This window comes from Suricata suricatta, chromosome 1, assembly GCF_006229205.1.
Source record: "Suricata suricatta isolate VVHF042 chromosome 1, meerkat_22Aug2017_6uvM2_HiC, whole genome shotgun sequence".
Classification (NCBI taxonomy): Eukaryota; Metazoa; Chordata; class Mammalia; order Carnivora; family Herpestidae; genus Suricata; species Suricata suricatta.
The window spans coordinates 76,003,637-76,023,661 of NC_043700.1; the positions used below are offsets into that span (position 1 = coordinate 76,003,637).

The following is a 20,025-nucleotide window of genomic DNA, read 5'->3' on the forward strand; positions in this document are numbered from 1 at the left end:
AAAAAAAAAAAAAGATATTTCCACTTCAATTCATTCTTGGGAATTTCATGATCTTAGCATTTGTTTTATTTTCATCCACTTTATTTATTCTGAAAATATTAATTAAGTACCTCGATATTCTTTTTAAAAAGAGGTTTATTGAATTATTGTGGACATATGATAAACTGCGTATATTTAAACAATTTAATGTTTTGATGTATGTATACACCTGTGATACCATGACCACAATCAAGATAGGGAATGTATCCATCACCCTCAAAACTCTCCTGTATCCCTTGGTAAGTCCTCCCTCCCACCCTGCTTAGTGCTCCTCTTCCTTAGGGAACCACTGATCTATTTTCAGTCCCTGTAGATTAATTTGCATCTTCTAGACTTTTATATATCGGAGTTATACAGCGTGTACGCTTTTCTCTTTTCTTGTTTCTTTTATTTAGCATAATTATTTTGAGATTCATGTATACTCTATGTATCGATAGTTAAGTCCTTTTTATTGCTGAGAATTATTATTTTTTTATGGATATACCATAATTTGTTTATCCATTTACCTGCGGATAGACATTTGGGCATTTCCCACTTTGGGGCTATGAACAGTTGTATACAAAACTTTAAGGGAATGTGCACTTTTATTTCTCTTAGGAATACTTAGGAGTGGAATGCTGGAATCATCTGGTGGTGTATGTTTTAGTGTCTTTCAGACAAGGGAAGAATTACCAATACCTAGTTATAAATCATCTATAAATAGCTTCTGAGGTTGACCATTTCTATCAATATACAAAGACTCTTCTTGGACCACAGGTGTATATTTAACTTTTTCAGAAGTTGCCAAATGATCTTCCCGAGTGGTTGTACCATTTTACATCTCAGCCAGCAGTTTCTGAGAGTTCCAGTGCTCCACAGCTCTCTGCACTTGGCATTGTCAGTCTTTCAGTTGTAGTCATTCTAATATATATCTAGTGGTATCTCATTGTGGGTTTCATTTAATTTACATTCCCCAGCTACTAATAATGTTGAGCATTATTATTTTTCATGTGTTTACTTGCTATACATGTCTTCTTTGGTGAAGTTTTAAATCTTTTGCCTTTTTTTCTTTGTTTTAAACTGAGGGGGTTTGTTTTCTTATGAAAAACTTGCTTTGTAAGCTTTATATATTCTGGATATAAGTCCTTGTTAGGTCTATGCTTTGTAAGTATTTTCTAACCATCTGTAACTTGTCTTCATTTTCTTACCAAGGTTTTTTGAAGAACAGGATTTGTAATGAAGGCAGTAAAGATGGTTGGTTTCTGGATGTATTTCCGAGGCATGGGCTATGCTGATGAATTGAATGTGGGCTATGTGAAAAGAGAGGGGTCATGAATGACTCTCAGACTTTTGACTGAGTAGCTGAAAGGATGGGGTTGCTGAAGGTTTTTATTGTGAATGGATGTTGTACTTTGTCAGATGCTTTTTCCGCATTTCTGACAACCACCATTCTGTCCTGAAATAAATCCCACTTAATAGTGGTGTATGATTTTTTAAAAATGTATTGTTGGACTCAGTTTGCTAGTATGTTGTTGAAGAGATATTGGCCTGAGGTGGGGTGTGTGTGTGTGTGTGTATGTGTGTGTGTGTGTGTGTGATGTCTTTCCCTGGTTTTTGGTATCAGAGTGATACTGGCCTCAGAATGGATTTGGAAGTTTTCCTTTCTCTTGTATTTTTTGGAATAGTTTGAAAAGAATGGATATTAACTCTTTTTTAAATGTTTGGTAGAATTCTCCTGTAAAGCTGTCTGGTCCTGGAATTTTGCTTTTTGAGATTTTTTTTTTTGATTGCTGATTCAATTGTATTGCTGGTAATTGGTTTGTTCAAATTTTCTATTTCTTCCTGCTTTAGTTTTGACAGGTTATAAGTTTCTGTGAATTTATCCATTTCTTCTAAGTTGTCTAATTTGTTGGCATATGGGTGTTCATAATAATTCTGTTATAATTGTTTGTATTTCTGTGGTGTTGGCTGTTATTTCTCCCCTTTCATTATTAATTTTATTTATTTGGGTCCTCTCTTTCTCTCTTTTTTCAATGAGTCTTGCAAGAGATTTATCAGTTTTGTTGATCTTTTCAAAGAACGGGCTCCTGGTTTCATTGATCTGTTCTATTTTTTTTTTATTATTACACGATATTTAAAGCAAAGATGGATGAGACTGCTTACAGAGAGAGCATAGTTAGAAAAGGGATGAAGTTCAAGAACTGAGCCCTAGGACTCTTCAACATTAAGAGGTTAGAATGAGGAGTTACCAGCAGAGGCAACAAAGAAGGCAAGAGAGATTAGACTGAAGGAGAAGAAGGGGAGTGTGGGATCCTGGAAGCCAGGTGAAGAAAGTGTTTGAAAGAGGAGGGTATGATCAGCTGCATCAAAATCTGCTGATGTAAGTTGTGTACGATGAATTCTGAGAATTGACCACTGAATTAAGCTACGTGGAGGTTGTTGGTAACTTCAACCATAGTGGTTTTGTTGGAGTATAGAGGCAAAAGCTTGTTTGGAATGGGTTCAAGGAGAAATTGGAAGAAAGGAGATGGGAGGTATACACAACTCTTTTGTGGTCCTTTGTCATAAAAGGGAAGAAGTAGTGGGGCTCTATTTAAAGAGGGATATGAGGTCAAGATTGTTTTAAATACAGACATGACAGTATGTTTCTGCTGTGGTGGGGGTTACATGGTTGAGGGGAAGCTGTTGATTCAAGAGTGCCGAAGTCATGTGTTAGATCAGATCCAAGAGAACAGTATCAGGTGCACGAGCTGCAGTGGGGCTTGGCTCGTTTACCCATGACAAGAGTGTGTGGCTGCAGATCCGTGCAGATGTGTAGACGGGGTGCACCTGGGACTTCTGATGACTTTTCATTCCTCAGCTCTCTTCTGATTTTCTCAGTTCTCTTCTGATTCTCCTTTTTTTTTTTTTTCTCAGCAGCTGAGACTGATGATGGAGTAGGTGGTATTAATGTTTGAGACAAGAGGAAAAAGTGTACAAATGCCATCTAGGTGAGGAGAGTGAATTCACTGGAGAGTATGGTGGCATTGCTGGAAGCACAAAGGCTCTAGCTGAGACCCATGCTCATGCATTTAAAATGAAGCCAGGCTTCATGATTATGTGTTTCTCTCAGCCGCATTTAGTTTCTTGGTCCGGGAAGGGAGTTGACAGAGAGTTGGGTTTAACCAGCGTTTCATTATGCTGGGAGGGTCTTTTTAGTTTCCACGTCATTACTGAGCTGGAGGAGTTAGGGGAGTCTTAGACTAGCGCTTGCTGTGATTATCTTTCATGCTTTGAAAGAATTTGAGGAAAGGGTCTCTTCAGGACCCAGTGTTAACTGGCTCAAAGTCGTCATTTATATCTTTCTGATGTGATTCCCTTAAGAGCTTTTAAACTAAAAACCCCTTTTGTTCTCAGATGACTTTTGGCAGAAGTTCAAAGTCCACTCATTTTGTTAACATTAACACATAGCATTAGAAATTGTATGTACATGTTCATTCCCAGTAGATATTTAAATGATTAACATTAATTTTGCATGTTAATAATGTTGAACTTATAGATATCTTGTTTTCTAATATCATTGGTCTAGTATGTAAATGATTATATTGCACAGCTTATCAAGTATTTTTGTAGCCCTGGGAATAAGTTGCGATTTTTCATAGGTATTGAAAATTGAGCTTGCAAAGTCTAGTTGGATATCTTCTGATATGAAATGAATAGATTTTCTAAGTATTTATATCAGATTGTGGAGAAAATGATCTGCAAGTAAAGCTATTAGAGGATTTTTAAGTTTAATGGTTTTTTTTTTTAATTTAGGAGCTTAATTAACTCTGGTAAGGGTGAAATATGTAAATGGGGTATAAAATTAGGGCTGTTATGCCCAGATTGCAATATCCCCGAAGACCAGAGACCACCAGGGAGACTGAATCACGCATGCAAAAGCAAAGGGCGTTTATTATGGGCTTAAGCTTGGGCTCACAGACTTCACCAGCGCAGTGGATCCGTGCTGAGAGCCAGTTTAATGTTTTTCTAAAGTAATGTTAAACAGTAACTGAATATAAGAGTTTGCTGAAGGAAATGTAAGGAAGATTAATTTTTTCTATAATGTATTGGAAAAAATCTTATCTAAGGGTAGAAAGTGAATTTATTGGTCCATGTAAATGAAAAGGTCCAGGGGCACCTGGGTGGATCAGTCCAGTTAAGCGTCTGACTTTGGCTCAGGTCATGATCTTGCTCCTTGTGGGTTCAAGCCCTGCATCAGGCTCTGTGCTGACAGCTCAGGAGAGCCTGGAGCCTGCTTCAGATTCTGTGCCTCCCTCTCTCTCTGCCCCTCCCCCTCTCATGCTCGGTCTCTGTCCCTCTCTCTCTCTCAAAAATAAAAATAAACATTAAAAACATTTTTTTAAAAAGGTCCAAAAGCAGAGTCCACTGTCAGGTTCCATTAGGTAAGGGTTTTGATTCTACTCATCTGTGATTCTCTGCTCTGCCTCTTATGCGGCAGTTATATATACCCTTGTGGATGTCAGTGTGGTTGGAGAATGTTGGACACATTTCCACTTTGCACTGTCCTTTCAAACTGACCTTCTCTGCAGTGTTTATGACATATAAGAAAACTTTTTTCTTTCCAGATTTTGTGTTGTTAAACTTGTTTCCATGTAGTTTATGCTCTCATATATTTATATATTCCTCTTTAATATAAATACACATGTGTAGCTTATGTTCTCATGTATTAAAGGGAATGTGAGCTTGTGTAGTGTATTTCTATCTCATGATTTGGGGAGTGAATGCAGATATAGTAGTAGTGTCATTTGAAATGATTTTATTTTTATTTTGTAAAAGTGTTATACAACAGGAGGAAATTTTTTCTGTTAGTTATACACTTTTCATTGTAAATGCTTTTGCCATATAACTGTTGACTACCAAAAGGTTTTGTCATGAACTGAACATTAGTGCATTCCTTAAACTCACAGCTTGCACTTTGGGAAGAAATAACCTTGTTACTTCTTGTTAAAGTTAAAAAACAATTTTCATTTTTATAAGTTAGATTGGTGTTGTTTCAGTGAGCCAACCAGAGTTGATAATAATTTTTAGCAGCAGAAGGAAGTCAGCATATGTGCACACAATGCTTATATGCGGAAATGCTGGCATATCCTTTATGTATTAAAATGAGACTGTTTAAGGGCATAGCTGAGTGACAGTCTTATTTTGTGGCTTTTAAATTTTAAACTACTTTCACTTAAATATTAGAAACATAGCCAGGTTCTTTTTTGTGATCATTATTTATTCATTCCAATGTTTTAAAGGCAACTTTTCAAAACTGTAAGATTATAGGGTGTGCTATTGAAATGATCTGATGGGTGGTTGTTTGTGTATATGTGTGTGTGTGTGTGTGTGTGTGTGTGTGTGTGTGTGTGTGTGCGTGCACGCATGCATGCATTTTTATTTCCTTTTTCAAGTAATAGAAAAAGTAAAAAGACCTGATGAACCCTAATTTCATTGCCAAGTGTAAGAAAGTGATAGATCAACATGTTTTCTATTTTGTTCTAACATGGGAGATGTGAGATGAACATTTATTCTTTGTTTAGCACTGTATACGTTTGTGTGGTTTAAATTTCTCTTCTGGGGGGGCTTGGTGGCTCAGTCCGTTAAGTCTCCAGCTCTTGCTTTCTTATTGTGGTTCAGGTCATAATCTCAAGGTCTGTGAGTTCCAGCCCTGCCACAGGCTCTGTGCTGACAGTGCAGAGTCTGCTTGGGATTCTCTTCTTTCTCCCTCTCTCTCTCTGACCTTCTCCCCTCCCCCCCAAATAAATAAATAAACTTTAAAATAAAGAAGTAAATAAATTTCTGTTCCAACTGTAAAGTTCTATGGTACTGCCTCATAGTAAACATGGATGGGATGATGAAAGAAATTTCTTCTTTAAGAAGCTGGCACATTATGTTTCCAAGTTTGGAGAGAGTTATGTAGTTTTCATGCTGTTGTAACAGAGGTATTTCAATTTCCTATCACTTATGCTGCTGTTTGATGTAAAAAGCTAGAAAGGTAGGGTTTGGGGACAGATACACTGTTTTCCTTTACTTCGGTATTTCTTCTTTTGCAAGCTGAGGAAAGAATGATTCAGCTAATAGCCCGCACTTCAAAATGTGAAGTAAATATGAGGTCTTAATTCCTGAGTAAAGTTGCAAAGGTATATATAACTTTGTAAAAGTTTTATGAGCCTGAACATTAAACTAAGTATGAGGGAAATATAATTAATGGTTTCTGCCTTCAAATAGCTGAAAGAAAAAATAAAAGGAAAGCATTAAGAATCATAATAAAATAAAAATCAGGGCAGAGAGGAAGGAGTTTTCAGTCAGATCTGAGAGTGTTTTAAGCTAAACTCTATCTTATCTGTATTTAAGGGTAAGCCTGGTAATTTAAACTATGAAGATAAGGAACCTTCACTACTGAAAGCAGTGTGTTGATTACATGCATATTATTTATGTTGGTTTATTTATTTATTTATTTAATCTCAAAGTGAATTCCATAGATCCCCCATACCAACATTATGGGTGGATCATTAGGAGGAAAAGAATATCCTTGTCTCCACCCTAGATCTGTTGAATTGGAATGGGTGGTAGATGGGCCTCAGGATTCTTCTTTTGAATATTATGAATTACAGGTGCCTGGGTGGCTCAGTCAGTTAAGTGTCTGACTTCGGCTCAGGTCATGATCTCACGGTTTGTGAGTTGGAGCCCCACATCGGGCTCTGTGCTGACAGCTCTGACCCTGGATTCTGCTTCAGGTTCTGTGTCTCCCTCTCTCTCTGCCCCTGTCCTGCCCCTACTCTGTCTCTCAAAAATAAATAACCATTAAAAAAAAAAAGAAATAGAATATAATACTCAGCCAGAAGTTAAATCCCACCTGTGGAGTCCGCATTTTTAGGCAAACAGTCTTAAGCAATGGAATGCACAAAGGGCCACAGTGATCACCTGGCTGAATACAGAGGGGCCAATCAGGTGACCCACCCGAAATATCCATAGGCCCTAGTTGACCAATGGGCTACTGACAACTAGGCACAGTTACCAAAAAAGTGAAAATTTCGTGGGTCACCACACCTCCTCACCTTCCCTCCCTAATAGCAGCCCCTCCCCACTGCCTCTTTGCGGACAACCTCTTGTCTGCTGTCCTGCCCACCACCCCCTTGTGGGGAACTCAGTAAACTATCTCATTTGTTCTGCTTCAGGTGGATTCTTTCACCTCCGCTGCCACTGGCTTCCACCATGATTTTTGACCCACAGTTGGGGGCACCATCCGATGGAGAGATAGCCCATTTAGCCACCACACCCACTCTGTGTAGACACTGGCTTCTACCACATGGAATAAAAAGGAGAATGAGGTCTTCCTTTAAAAGCCTACATTTAGTGTGATAGTACACTATTCAGAACCTCCATTTCATGTTATAAACCTCACAAAAATAGGTCAAACAGAGTAAAATGGCTTTCTATCGGTCCACTTTATCAAATTATTGTTTTCCTTGTATAGTGTAGAAAAAAACCTAAACTGCACCTCACGTGAATTGAGCCCCACTCACCTACATAGGACAGCCAGAACTTCAGTTTAGGAATCTGGACTGTGTTTGCTTCTCTAGGCAGTAGGCTGTTCCTTTGCCTAGTCTAGGGTTAAGGTGGTCTGTGCCTTTTAATGTACACATATTTAGTTGGCATTTTTATTATATTGTAATTAGTAGGTCGAGGGTTTTAGAACCCCTTGGTAGTCATGTAGCATTCCAAATACATTTTAAGGAAAAGTTTTGATTTCAGGTATAGTAGAGGGGTAATTAAGTTAAAAGGTGTGTGTGTGTGTGTGTGTGTGTGTGTGTGTGTGTGTGTTTAATTTCATCAATGGGGCTATTGCCCAAATCTCTTCAAAGAAAATTTAAGAATGTCTCCTGAGCAAAGAAAATTATTACGTGTGGTGAACTCTTTAAGTCATAGACGAAGGTCATGGCAGTCTGAGTGTATTTAAAAAAGGTTTTCTGTCTGCTTGGAAAGCAAATGAAGCACTCATTACTAACTTTAAAATTATAGCTATGAGAAGATTTTTGCTAGAGGTGAAAGATCAAGATCATCACAGTCCAAATGGAGACAGAAAGTTCAATTTCTGGCTTATCAGTCAGGCATGAAACATTTCAGGGTTATTTTGCATTATCAGTGGGGAGTTGATCTTGCTAATCCAATGCATGAAGATAAGATTCATTGAAACATTTATAAAGGCATTTAGAGTAGATCTGATCAGCAGAGAGCAGACTTGAAGTGAGAAGGAAATCTGACCTGTCAGTCACTGTCTCAGCTTCTGCGGTCCCTCGGCTCTTCTGTGCCTTGCCTTTCTCTTCTGTTAAATGGGGTCCGCTGCTGCTTTTGCTTGCAGTGGAAGTTTAATGCCTCCTGGAGAAATCTCGTATCTAAAAAAGGCTTTTCATGTTGAGTCCTCTTGCAAGCTGGCTTATGTGCACTTATTTCCCTACAGCCTCCTGTGCTCTCTGGGAAATGGTAACCCTTCTTTCTCCCTGACAGATTAAAGAGTAGGATAGCAACCGCAGCAGCAGCAGGGAGAAATTGTAACTACGCTTCTTCCATATCTACCTTTTAACATTGGTCTCATCTTCTGGGTGGGGTTAGTGTTCTTAGAAGCACTACAAAGGGTTGACTGTGTTTGTTTTAAGCTGCTATAAAACTTGTTTGAAACATACCTAGATTTCTCAAGAATTTTATTTGTGTACAACTTAGAATTCTCTCATTTAACCCCTGTATGCCTCTCAAATTGTCTTCCGTTCTCCCACTCTGAATGAAAGGGGTTCCTTAATGGTTGGCAGTGATTTGTGTTCACCAAACTGAGTGGCCAGTTCTCAGTTCTCATCCTCCATGACTTAACTAGCCTTTGACACCATGGCTACTTGCCTCTTTCTTTTGCTTCCCTAATGCTTTTCTTTCCTATTTCTCTTCCTCCTTCTCTCATCGTTCTTTTTCTCCTTGTCTGGCTCCTTTTCCATCCCAATGGAAATGTCTTTCAGGGACCTGATCTTGGAATGCTTGTTTAGCATTGCCAGATTTCCTGTAACTGGATACATCTCTCCATGGCTGAAGTCTTTTGTCCCCACCTTTCAGTCTGTCTCTGTGTCAGACATAAGGACCAGTCTTCATCTTGGGTGAGAAGTGTTTCAACAACGCTAACTTAACACACTGTGGTGCAACATCACTACCCGTGCTGCTAAGCCAGCTAACCTTTAGCAAGGGACGCACTTGCCCAGGAATCAAAGCAGACGTTTGATTCCTGCTTTTACCATTATTCACCCTGTGGTCTAAGTGATCACCAGGTGAGCCCGGATTACTCTCTCTGAGCCTTGGTTTCCTCATTTGAGGAACAATAGTATTTGCAGCTTTATTTCATGGGATTACATACAGGGATCTCATGAAATTGTATGCAGAAGTACTCATAAATTATTCAGGAACGTATGAAGCGAGCATTGGCATCATCATTGTAGAGATCTGTCACTGATGAGGTCACCTAGTTATCGTTGCTTTCTCAAGAATTTGACCAGCTGAGTTTACTTATTATCTCACTTCATCTATTCATTCATTCAAAAATATATGACTGCTATGGCTTGTTATATATATAGTACCTTCATAGAATTTTTAGTTGAGTATGTGATATAAAACATAAACAGTAAATTGCAATATAAGATGGCTAGTGTTTAAATTTATAAGATGGTGGGTATGTAAATAAATTTAATAGACTGAGTAATCCCAATTTATTAGTTTTTATTAGTTTATATTATAGGTCTTCAATATTTTTATATAAATATTTCTTACCGTAACCAGGAATATTAGTCAGATATTTAAGATTACCCCTTCTCAGAATGGAAAGGCATGGGGAAGCATATTAGTAGTGGAAAGATTGCTTTGGGATTTTATTTTTTATTTAGAAAAATTTAAGTTTATTAATTTCAAGAGAGGCCAAGAGAGTGAGTGGGGGGTGGGGTGAGCAAAGAGAGAATGAGAAAGAGAACCCCAAGCTAGCTTCACCCTGTCAGGGTGGAGCCTCATGTGGGGCTCAAACTCATAAACTGTGAGATCCTGACCTGAGGTGAAACCAAGAGTCAGACACTTAACCAACTGAGCCACTCAGGCACCCTGCTTAGGGAATTTAGAACCAGATAAAGGGTGTTGAATTGATTTATAGGATGTTTCCTCTAAACTCTAAAGTCTGGAAAACCACCTTGGTTCTGTTCCAAGCCAACAAAGCAACCAACCACAAGAATAATCAGTACCACGTCTCCCTTGAGCAGTTCTACATAAACGTTTAAAGTTTGTTATCTAATTCTTTTTCAGTATCAGAATGTCTGCATATATTAGGACCAATATAAAATATTTTCCAGTAATTTGGTTTATTGGAATTAATTACATTTCAACTATCAAACCTTTTTTCTCAGGAGATACCCTGGGTTGATTAGTGATCTTGAGAAAATACTAGTTGAAACAACACACAACTTCCTTGTTAGCTAATCTAATTTGATTAATATTTGTATTTGTTGTCTTATTATAGAGAATTTGATCATTTTTACATTTATTTCCAGATTGTGGGCATGTACCTTTTTTAGGTCCTATGGCTTTGGCGCATCGACTACCTTCCAATTACCTGTGTATTTGTGTATATTTACAAAGCTGTCACTACCAGAAATAGGAGACTCACTCCTAATAATTTGTTAAACCATGGCGTTCCACAAAAATCAATAAATTGGATCTGAGAAGGCTTAGTGTCTTCCCTTGGCCTTATCCCTAACCAACTCTGTGATCGTGGGTATTCTCTTTTTTAGCTTTTTAATTGATTGTGTGTAGATAGGGCTGATTGGTCTATCTATTTATCTATCTATATTTATTTTTCCTCCAAATTTTTATTTAAGTTCCAGTTAGTTAGCACACACTGCAATATTAGTTTCAGGTGACAGAGTTGTTTTACATGGAAATACTTCGGGGAAAAAAAGAAAAGGACCTATATTTGATTTTTTATCTATTTTTAAATTACAGTACAGTTGACACATGATGTTACATTAGTTTCAGGTGTGCAGCATAGTGGCTGGATGAGTCTGTATGTTATGCTGGGCTCACCAAAAGCATAGCTACCATCTGTCATCATACAAATTGATTACGATACCACTGATCTTATTCCCTATGCTTTGCCTTTCAACCCCGTGACTTATTCATTCCATAACTGGAAGCGTGAACCTCCCATTCCCCTTCCCCCGTTTTCCCCATCCTATCACCTTCCCTCCTGGTAACCATCAGTTTGTTGTCTATATTTATGCTAAGAGGACCTATATAAGTGAAAGGAGGTATCTGTTATTTTAAGCTCTTTGCTTGTTGGTGAAATATGATTAACTTTATTGCATATTAATTGTAGATCTTAATGCTTTCTCAGGTTAACTTTCCTTATGAGATTATATGTTTCATCAAAGAGGATGGTATTATACATGTATCTTTCATATGGAAGTATTCAGGATCTATCAGATTAAAGGAATCAAGCTTAATCTTTACTACATTGCTACAAACTTTGAAAATGATCCTTTTAAACTTTACTTGCATTATGAAGATATCAGATTGTGTCTCCTAAGCACCTAATGAGAACATTGTGCTTAGTGCAAGAAGATTTTTCAAGCAGATTATTCATTACAGAGAACACTTGGATCCAAACTAATGGACTGAATATATTGAGTGGGCCTGAGCTGCATTCTAATCAAGTGACAAGATACTGGATTTGCAGGGCCCTCTAAACTCTAAATGATTTTTAAAAAAAATTATAACCTACAGATAGAAACTGAAAAGTTTCTAAATTATAGTTATTCTATGTATAATTCACTTTCTTTTCTCCTTTCCTCTTTCCCCACTTCCCTCCACATTTCTCCTTTCCTTTCTCTTCTTTCCCCCTCTTCTATTTTGGAAAGAAAATGGCAATCAGATTCACTAAATTGATTTTGTGAACTATAGTTTGAAAAATACTATCCTAGTGCCTGGGTGGCACCGTCGGTTAAGCATTGACTTCATCTCACAGTTTGTGAGTTCAAGTCCCGTATCAGCTCTGTGCTAACAGCTCAGAGCGTGGATCTTGCTTCGGATTCTGTGTCTCCCTCTCTCTGCCCCTCCCCTCCTTGTGCTCTGTCTCTCAAAAATAAACAAACATTAAGCAAAATACTATCCTAAAGTGTAGTGGAAAGCTGCTGTCCATATTTCCTCTTGAGTCAGCTCTTCTGATCCTCTGGACAGACTTATTGGGTTATTCACAGGGGGACTCCTGGCCACCTGTTACTTGCAGATGGCTCCTTTGGTGTTGGCCCTCAGAGCACTCTGGGAGTTTGTGTTCCTGATCAGTTCTGCTGTCTGTGGTCAGCTCATTGGAGCACTCTGCTCGTGCAGTACACACCTCTTCATCCACCTATCTACAGATGAAGTCCTGCTCATCAGTCAAGGCCTGAGTCAAATACTGTTTCCCTTTGCAGAAGGGAAGCCTTTGCAGCTGCCCAGTCAGAATTAATCTTTCCTGATTTCCCCGGTACTTCTTTTGCATCTCTATCATGACATTTGTCCTTTGTCAGATAGTTTTGCTTGTATTTGTCTCTCCAACCAATTTTTGAGGTTTATTTTTGGGAACTGTTTTTCTTGGACCCCTTTAATGCTGTACAAGGGTATCTGTAATAACAATGGGAAAGGAGCATCTGGGGAAGCTAGAGAATGACTCCAGTTTTATCACAGTCATACAATGGTCCCAACAAAGTTGTTTGGAGCAATGATGAAGTCATTTCCATGACAGTAATTTCTATAAGTTTGTGTTCTCAATATCTCCCTCAAGGATCTTTCATAAACTTAATGTGCCAGAATAGAGTAGGATCGACTTGAGTAATATTCTGCCTAGATTCATCACATTTTCTCATTAATGCAAATAGATTTTAAATTTTGTTGAAAGAGCTTATTGGGGGAAGTTTTCAGTTGATGCCCCAAGGTGCTTCTTATTTAATGATCCTTCAGGGCCGCCCGGGTGGCTCGGTCGGTTGAGCGTCCGGATTTGGCTCAGGTCATGATCTCACAGTTTGTGGGCTCGGGCCCCACGTCAGGCTCTGTGCTGACAGCTCAGAGCCTGGAGCCTGTCTTCAGATTCTATGTCTCCCTCTCTGACCCTCCCCTACTTGCACTGTCTCTTTGTCTTTCAAAAATAAATAAAAAACATTAAAAAAATTTAAAAAAGATCCTTCAGATATTGACTTAGACAGTGGGATTACTCCAGTCTAATTACAATTACATTAAGTTCACACTGCTTTGAAAATGGTACACTTTCTCAAATAGGCAGACCATGATAGTTTAATTCTGAAAAACAGTCTTAGAAATGAACTGTATGAGGTAAAGCATATTTATATATTTATACATACTAATATTTTTAAATGCATAATGAGTTAACCTATGAAAAACGCTCTTTGAGTTTTATGGCTCTCATATTTAGAGACAACAGGGACTGATATGCCTTAACTCTCACTGGAGTTTACATTAAGTCCTTATTAAAATAAGCCATCATAAATACTCATTACATTTGTGATCTGAGGTTGCTGGCGTGTGTTTCTTGTTTTTGTTCTTCCAAAGTGTGATATTTCCAGTTCCTCAGTAGTTTTAACTATTAATCGTTTTGCTGTGTGTTTGCACACTTGCCATTAAAGGTGGGGTACATAGTCACATTTTCATATGAAAAATGAGAACCAGCATTAAAATTAAAAACAATCCACTGATGCTCGGGTAGTCTATAAAGAGACATGAATTCTATTGATTTGATATCATCATCTTTTTGTAAATAACCAAAGATAGAATTTTTGTTGGAGGAATTATGTGGTTCTATTTTAAAAGTTTTCATTTTCAAATTGTGTTTGAAATACTTTTTTAAAAAAAATTCTGTTTATTTGGGAGAGAGTACGCACACACATGCGTGAGTCAGTGTCAGTGAGAGTAGAGGGAGAGAGAGAGAATGAATCTTAAACATGCTCCATGCTCAGTGCAGAGCCTGACATGGGGCTTGATCTCACGACCTGCGATCATGATCTGAGCCCAAATCAAGAGTTGGACACTCAACTGACTGAGCTACCCAGTTGTATCTGAAATACTTCTGAGGATAAAAAAAAAGAGCCTACTTTTAAAAAAATGTTTATTTATTTATTTTGGGGAGAGTATGAGTGGAGGAGGGGCAGAGAGAGAGGGAGAGAAAGGATCTGAAGCAGGCTCTGCACTGTAAGTGGAGAGCCCAATCCAGGGCTAGAACTCATGAACCATGAGATCATGACCTTAGCCGAAATCAGATGCTTAACCCACTGAGCCACCCATGTGCCCCAAAAAAAGAGCCTACTTTAAGAAACAGTTTGCCTATGGTTGAAGTTTTAGAACTTCAGGCCCAATGCATCATACAGTGATTATCAATAGAGAAAGAGGAAGGAAATTAATCGAGTTAGAAGCTTATTTGCTAAATAAAAGAGGCTTTAACTGGTTGGAAGGAGCCCAACCTCAGATTTTTACAAAGCCTTTTAGGGCTGTGAAAAAATACTAGCATTTTTCTGCACTTTCCTTCTTTCTGACCTGGACGGGTAAAAAGGGCACAGCAGGGCGATGGAGTGACTCAGGACTGTAGCGATGCACAGTCCGGGAAGCACTGTTAACTTTTGTGGGCAGATTCTGTGCCCTCAGTGGATTTAGCTAGCTGCTAACCCTCATAGTAAGGGACAGCTGTGATCACAGTAGGCTCTTGTCATCGAAATAACAATAGCAGTGTTTTTATAGCACGTGGTATATGCCAGTCCTTGTCCTCAGTGCTTTACATGCGTTAATTCCTTTAATCCTTTTAACAGTCTTTTGAGTTAGGTACTATTATTATTCCCATTTTATGGATGAGCAAACTGGAACAAAAAGAGATCGGAAATTTGTCCAGCGGTATGTAGCACAGAAGAAGAGCTGTGATTGTGAACCAGGTGCTTTGCTTTCCATGCCTATGTTCCTATCTTTCCCTTTCCTGCCAGTCCCTCAGTTAACACTGGAGCTAGGACAGATGGCACTCACAGCCCTGTGTCTCTATGTGGCTTAGTGCCTGCACTACCTCGGCGAGAAAAATAAAGGGTGACCTATAAGTAGACCCAGAAGCCAGTAGTTGGAGAAAAAAAATGATCCCTGTGAAGTTGTGTAGATATTTCCACTTGACTGCCAGTCTCTCTTCAGAGCACCTTCCCATCTCTCTGCCGGGGCTCCGTGGGACGCACCCCGTCCAGGCACGTGCAGCACACCAAAGGCCTGTGTATCTCACTGAGGTTTCCATTTGATGGCAAGCTGTGTTATGTTTCTCATTCACAGTTAAATCCTCTGTGTCTAGTGCAGCACTTGGCATATGTGAGGGGCATAGTAGTAGATATATTTGAATTGGTTAATGTATTTGAAGGAATGTGTTTAAATCTAGCCCTATCCAGGTCATGATTTAAATATATCCTATTAAGGCAATAATTCTTATCTTGTTTTACTTCACCTCATATTAAGTAAACTTGTGCAAATATCATGCAGTTTTATAGAAAAATCAAGATACATAATTGGCTATGTCCTGCAGTATTTTTTAAAAGAGTTTTTAAATGTTTATTTATTTTTGAGAGACAGAGACAGGGCATGAGCAGGGGAGGGGCAGAGAGAGAGGGAGACACAGAATCTAAAGCAGGCTCCAGGCTCTGGGCTGTCAGCACAGAGCCCAACACGGGGCTCAAACCCACGAACCGTGAGATCATGACCTAAGGTGAATTCAGACGCTCAACCAACTGAGCCACCCAGGTGTCCCAACAATATTTTTACTTCTCTCAATTATTCACAACTATTCTGCTTCATCTAAACATAAGCAGCCACAGCCACTTAGATGGTGGCAACCTCCAAAATGGTGGGCAAGATGTCTAGAAGGAAATAAAAGACCTACTGCTTGGAAAGAAATAGAAGACTTCTATAAGGTTTATCTTATATTTTCAGATCTGTTCAGAGATGAAAAACATATGCAGACATTTTAATAGCTGAATGGACCTTGAGTGTGTTTTTTTCCCTTTATTATTTTGGATGGTCTTAAACTATCTAGTCAAATAAATATCGCATGTGGGAAAAGTGATTTTGACATTAGAAGACATCCATAGGTACTTGATAAGTGTTTTTGTTTGGGACAAATGATGTGGTAAAAAATTATTTTTCTTAAGATACATAATGATTTTTTTTCTCTATGGAAGTTTTGGAATTGAAATATATGTAAGAATACTTCTTTAGGTCATCTTCTATTGTGATAAATACATTTAAATTAATTATTACTTGTTTTTTTTTTTACAGACTTTTACGTGTAATTTTCTCTTTGGACCTTCCTAACAGTTGTATGAAGTAGATAGGACTGGTATTATATTACCCTGATTTTTGTAGTTGGTCAAATTAGGATTTATCAGTGAGGTCCTTTGACTAAAGTCACACAGCTGGAAAGTCTGGACTCCTTCTCCAGGCCACTTTTATCCCCTAAAACAATATCTCAAGCAAAAACAACAGAATTCCAGGAAGGAACACCTTGATCTTATGCTGGCTCTTCATTACAGGTGGATGGTTTGGAATTGTTCTGAGAGATGAATGTCAATGCGCTATTAACTTAATACACCTAATTGAACACTAGCAATTTACAGAGCACTGAACTAATATTTTGAGGAGCAGGGAGGTAGTGTACAAAGAGAATCTGGTGGTAGTCTGCCTTCACAGAGGTTGGTAATGAAATGGGGGAAATGGCAGGAGTATAAACAACAGGTGTGTGTGCATGAGCAGGTGGGGTCAGTGAGGAGGGGGCTGGAGAGGTCCCTAGAGCTTGAGCCAGGCCCACAAATTCTGGTTGGAAAGGTGATCCTTGGAAGTGACCAGCTTTCAAGTTTTTTCCCAGTGCTTAGGGAATTGTTTGAAAGTCCTTCTGAGTGAGGTGAAGATAACCATGTTCTAAGACCCAAGTGGATCCTGTCCCAGTGTCTGGCTGATGCAGCACAGTTACCTGCTTGTGGGAGCAGGACCGCAGGCTGCTTGAGGATGCAGTGGCATCGTGGCTGACAATTTCACTGCAAAGGTTGCTTCCTTACAGTGACCTGGTGGCAGAATTATCACTTTGCTGTGCCCCATGAATACAAAATCTGGAAAACTAGAAACCACACTGATGGTGTGGGTGAGTCTGTGGCACAGGTACGCCAAACCTGTGCACATCATGGCTGTAGAGTTCAAAGAAAAGATCACCACTGCCGTAGTCACACAGAGAACCTTCAAATACATCTCAGCAGTTTCCATTCCTATTGGATGAGAAGGTGAAAGAAAATCTGAGGTTTCTTTCTATTCCTCAAACACGAGAGGGCTTTCAAATTTGTTCTGGTACCACAGTTCCAAGCTTTACCACCAGGAAGCCCATCCCCACAGGAGCACACAGCCACCAATATTCCGTTCTAGCTAGCATCTGAAACTAGAAGACACAATATAGATGTGTTTTCTTTAAATAAAAGTAGCAAATTAACTTCAATGTTAGAAACCTTATTAGTACCTACCTACTTTTCTCCCTGAATCCATATTATTGATTAGGTTATATAAAATATTTCCTGGCAGTAGATACATGTTATTTAGTGTTAGCTGGGGAAGTGATTAATTTAACATATGTGAACATGCTTTGCAAATTACAAAACATTACAGTTACTTTGTTATTAGGTTACTGCTATTAGATGGCTGGCTTTAAAAAAAATTGTTGATAGAAAGTCTATTTGATATAGTTAATTGAGTTAGGTATTGAATTGTCTTATTGTATGTTGGGTTACTATTTGGGAGCTAGAAGTTAAATGTGATTATTTTCTACCTTGGTTTAGAAAACCATAGTTTTATCATGATACCTGAAAAAAACATTTAGTGTTTTCTCTCCTCCTTGCCTAAACTGCTTCACTTGTTTCTTTTTGCCTCAAAAGGCTGCAAAGAGAGAGTACTATGATAGTCTACTTGATTTTTTTAAAGCTTCTTCACCTTTGTCTTTGTCCTTTTAAAATCTATGTCTTGATCTTTTGAACTTTTCCCTTTCTTATTCCTGTTTTTTACCTATTTATCTCTCATCATTGTCTCTCCGTCTTTTTTCTGGTGAGTCTTAGTTCCTCCACTAAGTCTGAAGCAAGCTGGACTCTTCAGTAGGTTTCTGCATGATCCTCTGGCACCTTTGTTATCGTCACTGTCTTCAGTGTCATCTCTTAATGTGTGGTCTCTTCCTTGGGGCATAACTGTATTTCAGCGCAGAGCGGGACATCTCAGTTTCCAAATCCTGACCCTGGCCTTCTAATGACAGAGGCGTGCACATCCCTGGCATGATCTCTTCCAGAAGCTGTCGGGTTCATCCATCTGCTGGCAGACGTAGCCTCTGAAGGTCCTCTAGGACAGGGGATTACCTTCTCCACTGGCTCTGTGTACAGCAGGTGTTTTCAGGGCTTCTGCCCCCAGCACCGAGATTCGGAAGCTTCCTGTGGGATGTGTGGCTAATGTGTGACTCCGTTTAGCTGTGACCGCAAGACTCATCCTGAAGCCTGCTGCTGTCATGTACCCTCAGGCCTTCCTTCTAGGCAGCTACCTACTCTTTAAAGGGCTGCTTCCAAAGCCTTCTCAAAATGAATCACTGCAGCTTTATTTGGAAATTGCAGAAGTCAAGGAGATAGATGGCCACCTGAGAGGACCTTGAGCTATAACTATAATTCTCTAAAATCTCCAGTCAGAGTCAAATCATATAATCTCCTTAAACTCTTGTATGATTCTCTAGAAATAATTCTCCATTTGGTCTGGGTGTTAGAGTCTTAGAGGAAATTGGTTTGGTTATCCTGATTTTCACTCTTTGGCTTTTTTTCTGACATTGCCCCCCGTCCCCCAGTAGTGGCAAAGATTGGGGGCGGGATGATGGAAGACCATTTAAATCAATCCATACCGAAGCTGTATTCTGTTTCTACATTGGCTCAGTCTAAGCCAACACAGAATATTAGCTCATTTGGAGAATCTGCCCAATTCATTTATTTTGTAAGTGCTCAATTCATACTAAAGGAAGTAAAGGAAATTCACTCTGTTGCAGGGAAATGAATGGATTCCCTGTATCTGTCTAATTGGATATATTTTCTCAAATTGAGTAAATTTAAAATTTCTTATTTTGGTGATTTTTTTTTTAACTATTCCCATTCTTTTGTATAAATTATAATAATGATTTTTTTTTCTCTTAAAAAAACCCTATTGATTAAGTGACTATGCTGGTTAATATATGTATCATACACCTCTGGTTGCTTTCTAATATCTATTCTCCCTTCTTCTTTAGAGCAGAACCTCTCAGCTGGGCACACTGCCATTCAGCTGAACACCGTGTTTACTAGACTTTGTGGTGTTCCGATGGCCATGTCACTAAATTCTGGCCAGTGGAATGTAAATGGAGGTATTGCATGTTACATCCAAGATGTCTCCTTAAAAGTGGGTGGTACAGCCTTCATTTTCCTTCCTCTTTCTGCTCACTGGAATGTTGGCCTGATGGCTACAGCTTGAAGAGCAGTCTTAGATTGAGAGATGGGCTGCTAACAAGAGTGGAGCAGCAAGAATAGGATTCTGGGTCCTTTTGACCATGGGGCTGCCTTACCCGGGATTGCCTACCTCCAGGCTTCTTTCACAAGCATACCTCTCTGCATAAGCATTGTTATTTGGAGTAGTTTTTTGTATGCAACTAAACGTGATCACAATTAATGTAAAATATATGAGCATAATTTTCAAGTAATGGGATATAAGAAAGTACACTTAACACTGGAACTATACTGAATATATTTCAGATATGTATATTTAGAAGCCACTTGAAAAGCTAAAATAATTTCTGGGTCCAATATAACTTAATAGTGTGCAGTATTGTAAAACATATCTCATTGGTTTGTCTTGAATTTTTTACCTTTT

General features: G+C 38.8%; 1 protein-coding gene across 1 annotated transcript in view; it reads left to right on the forward strand.

Moving 5' to 3' along the window:
- The window catches only part of SLC10A7 (solute carrier family 10 member 7), a 248,647-nt gene that overhangs the window by 15,464 nt on the left and 213,158 nt on the right, over window positions 1-20,025 (forward strand). The window contains exons 5-6 of the mRNA XM_029950898.1: window positions 14,907-14,988; window positions 19,409-19,522. Coding sequence (XP_029806758.1) covers window positions 14,907-14,988; window positions 19,409-19,522 — 196 coding nt within the window. The remainder of the gene's footprint in view (window positions 1-14,906; window positions 14,989-19,408; window positions 19,523-20,025) is intronic.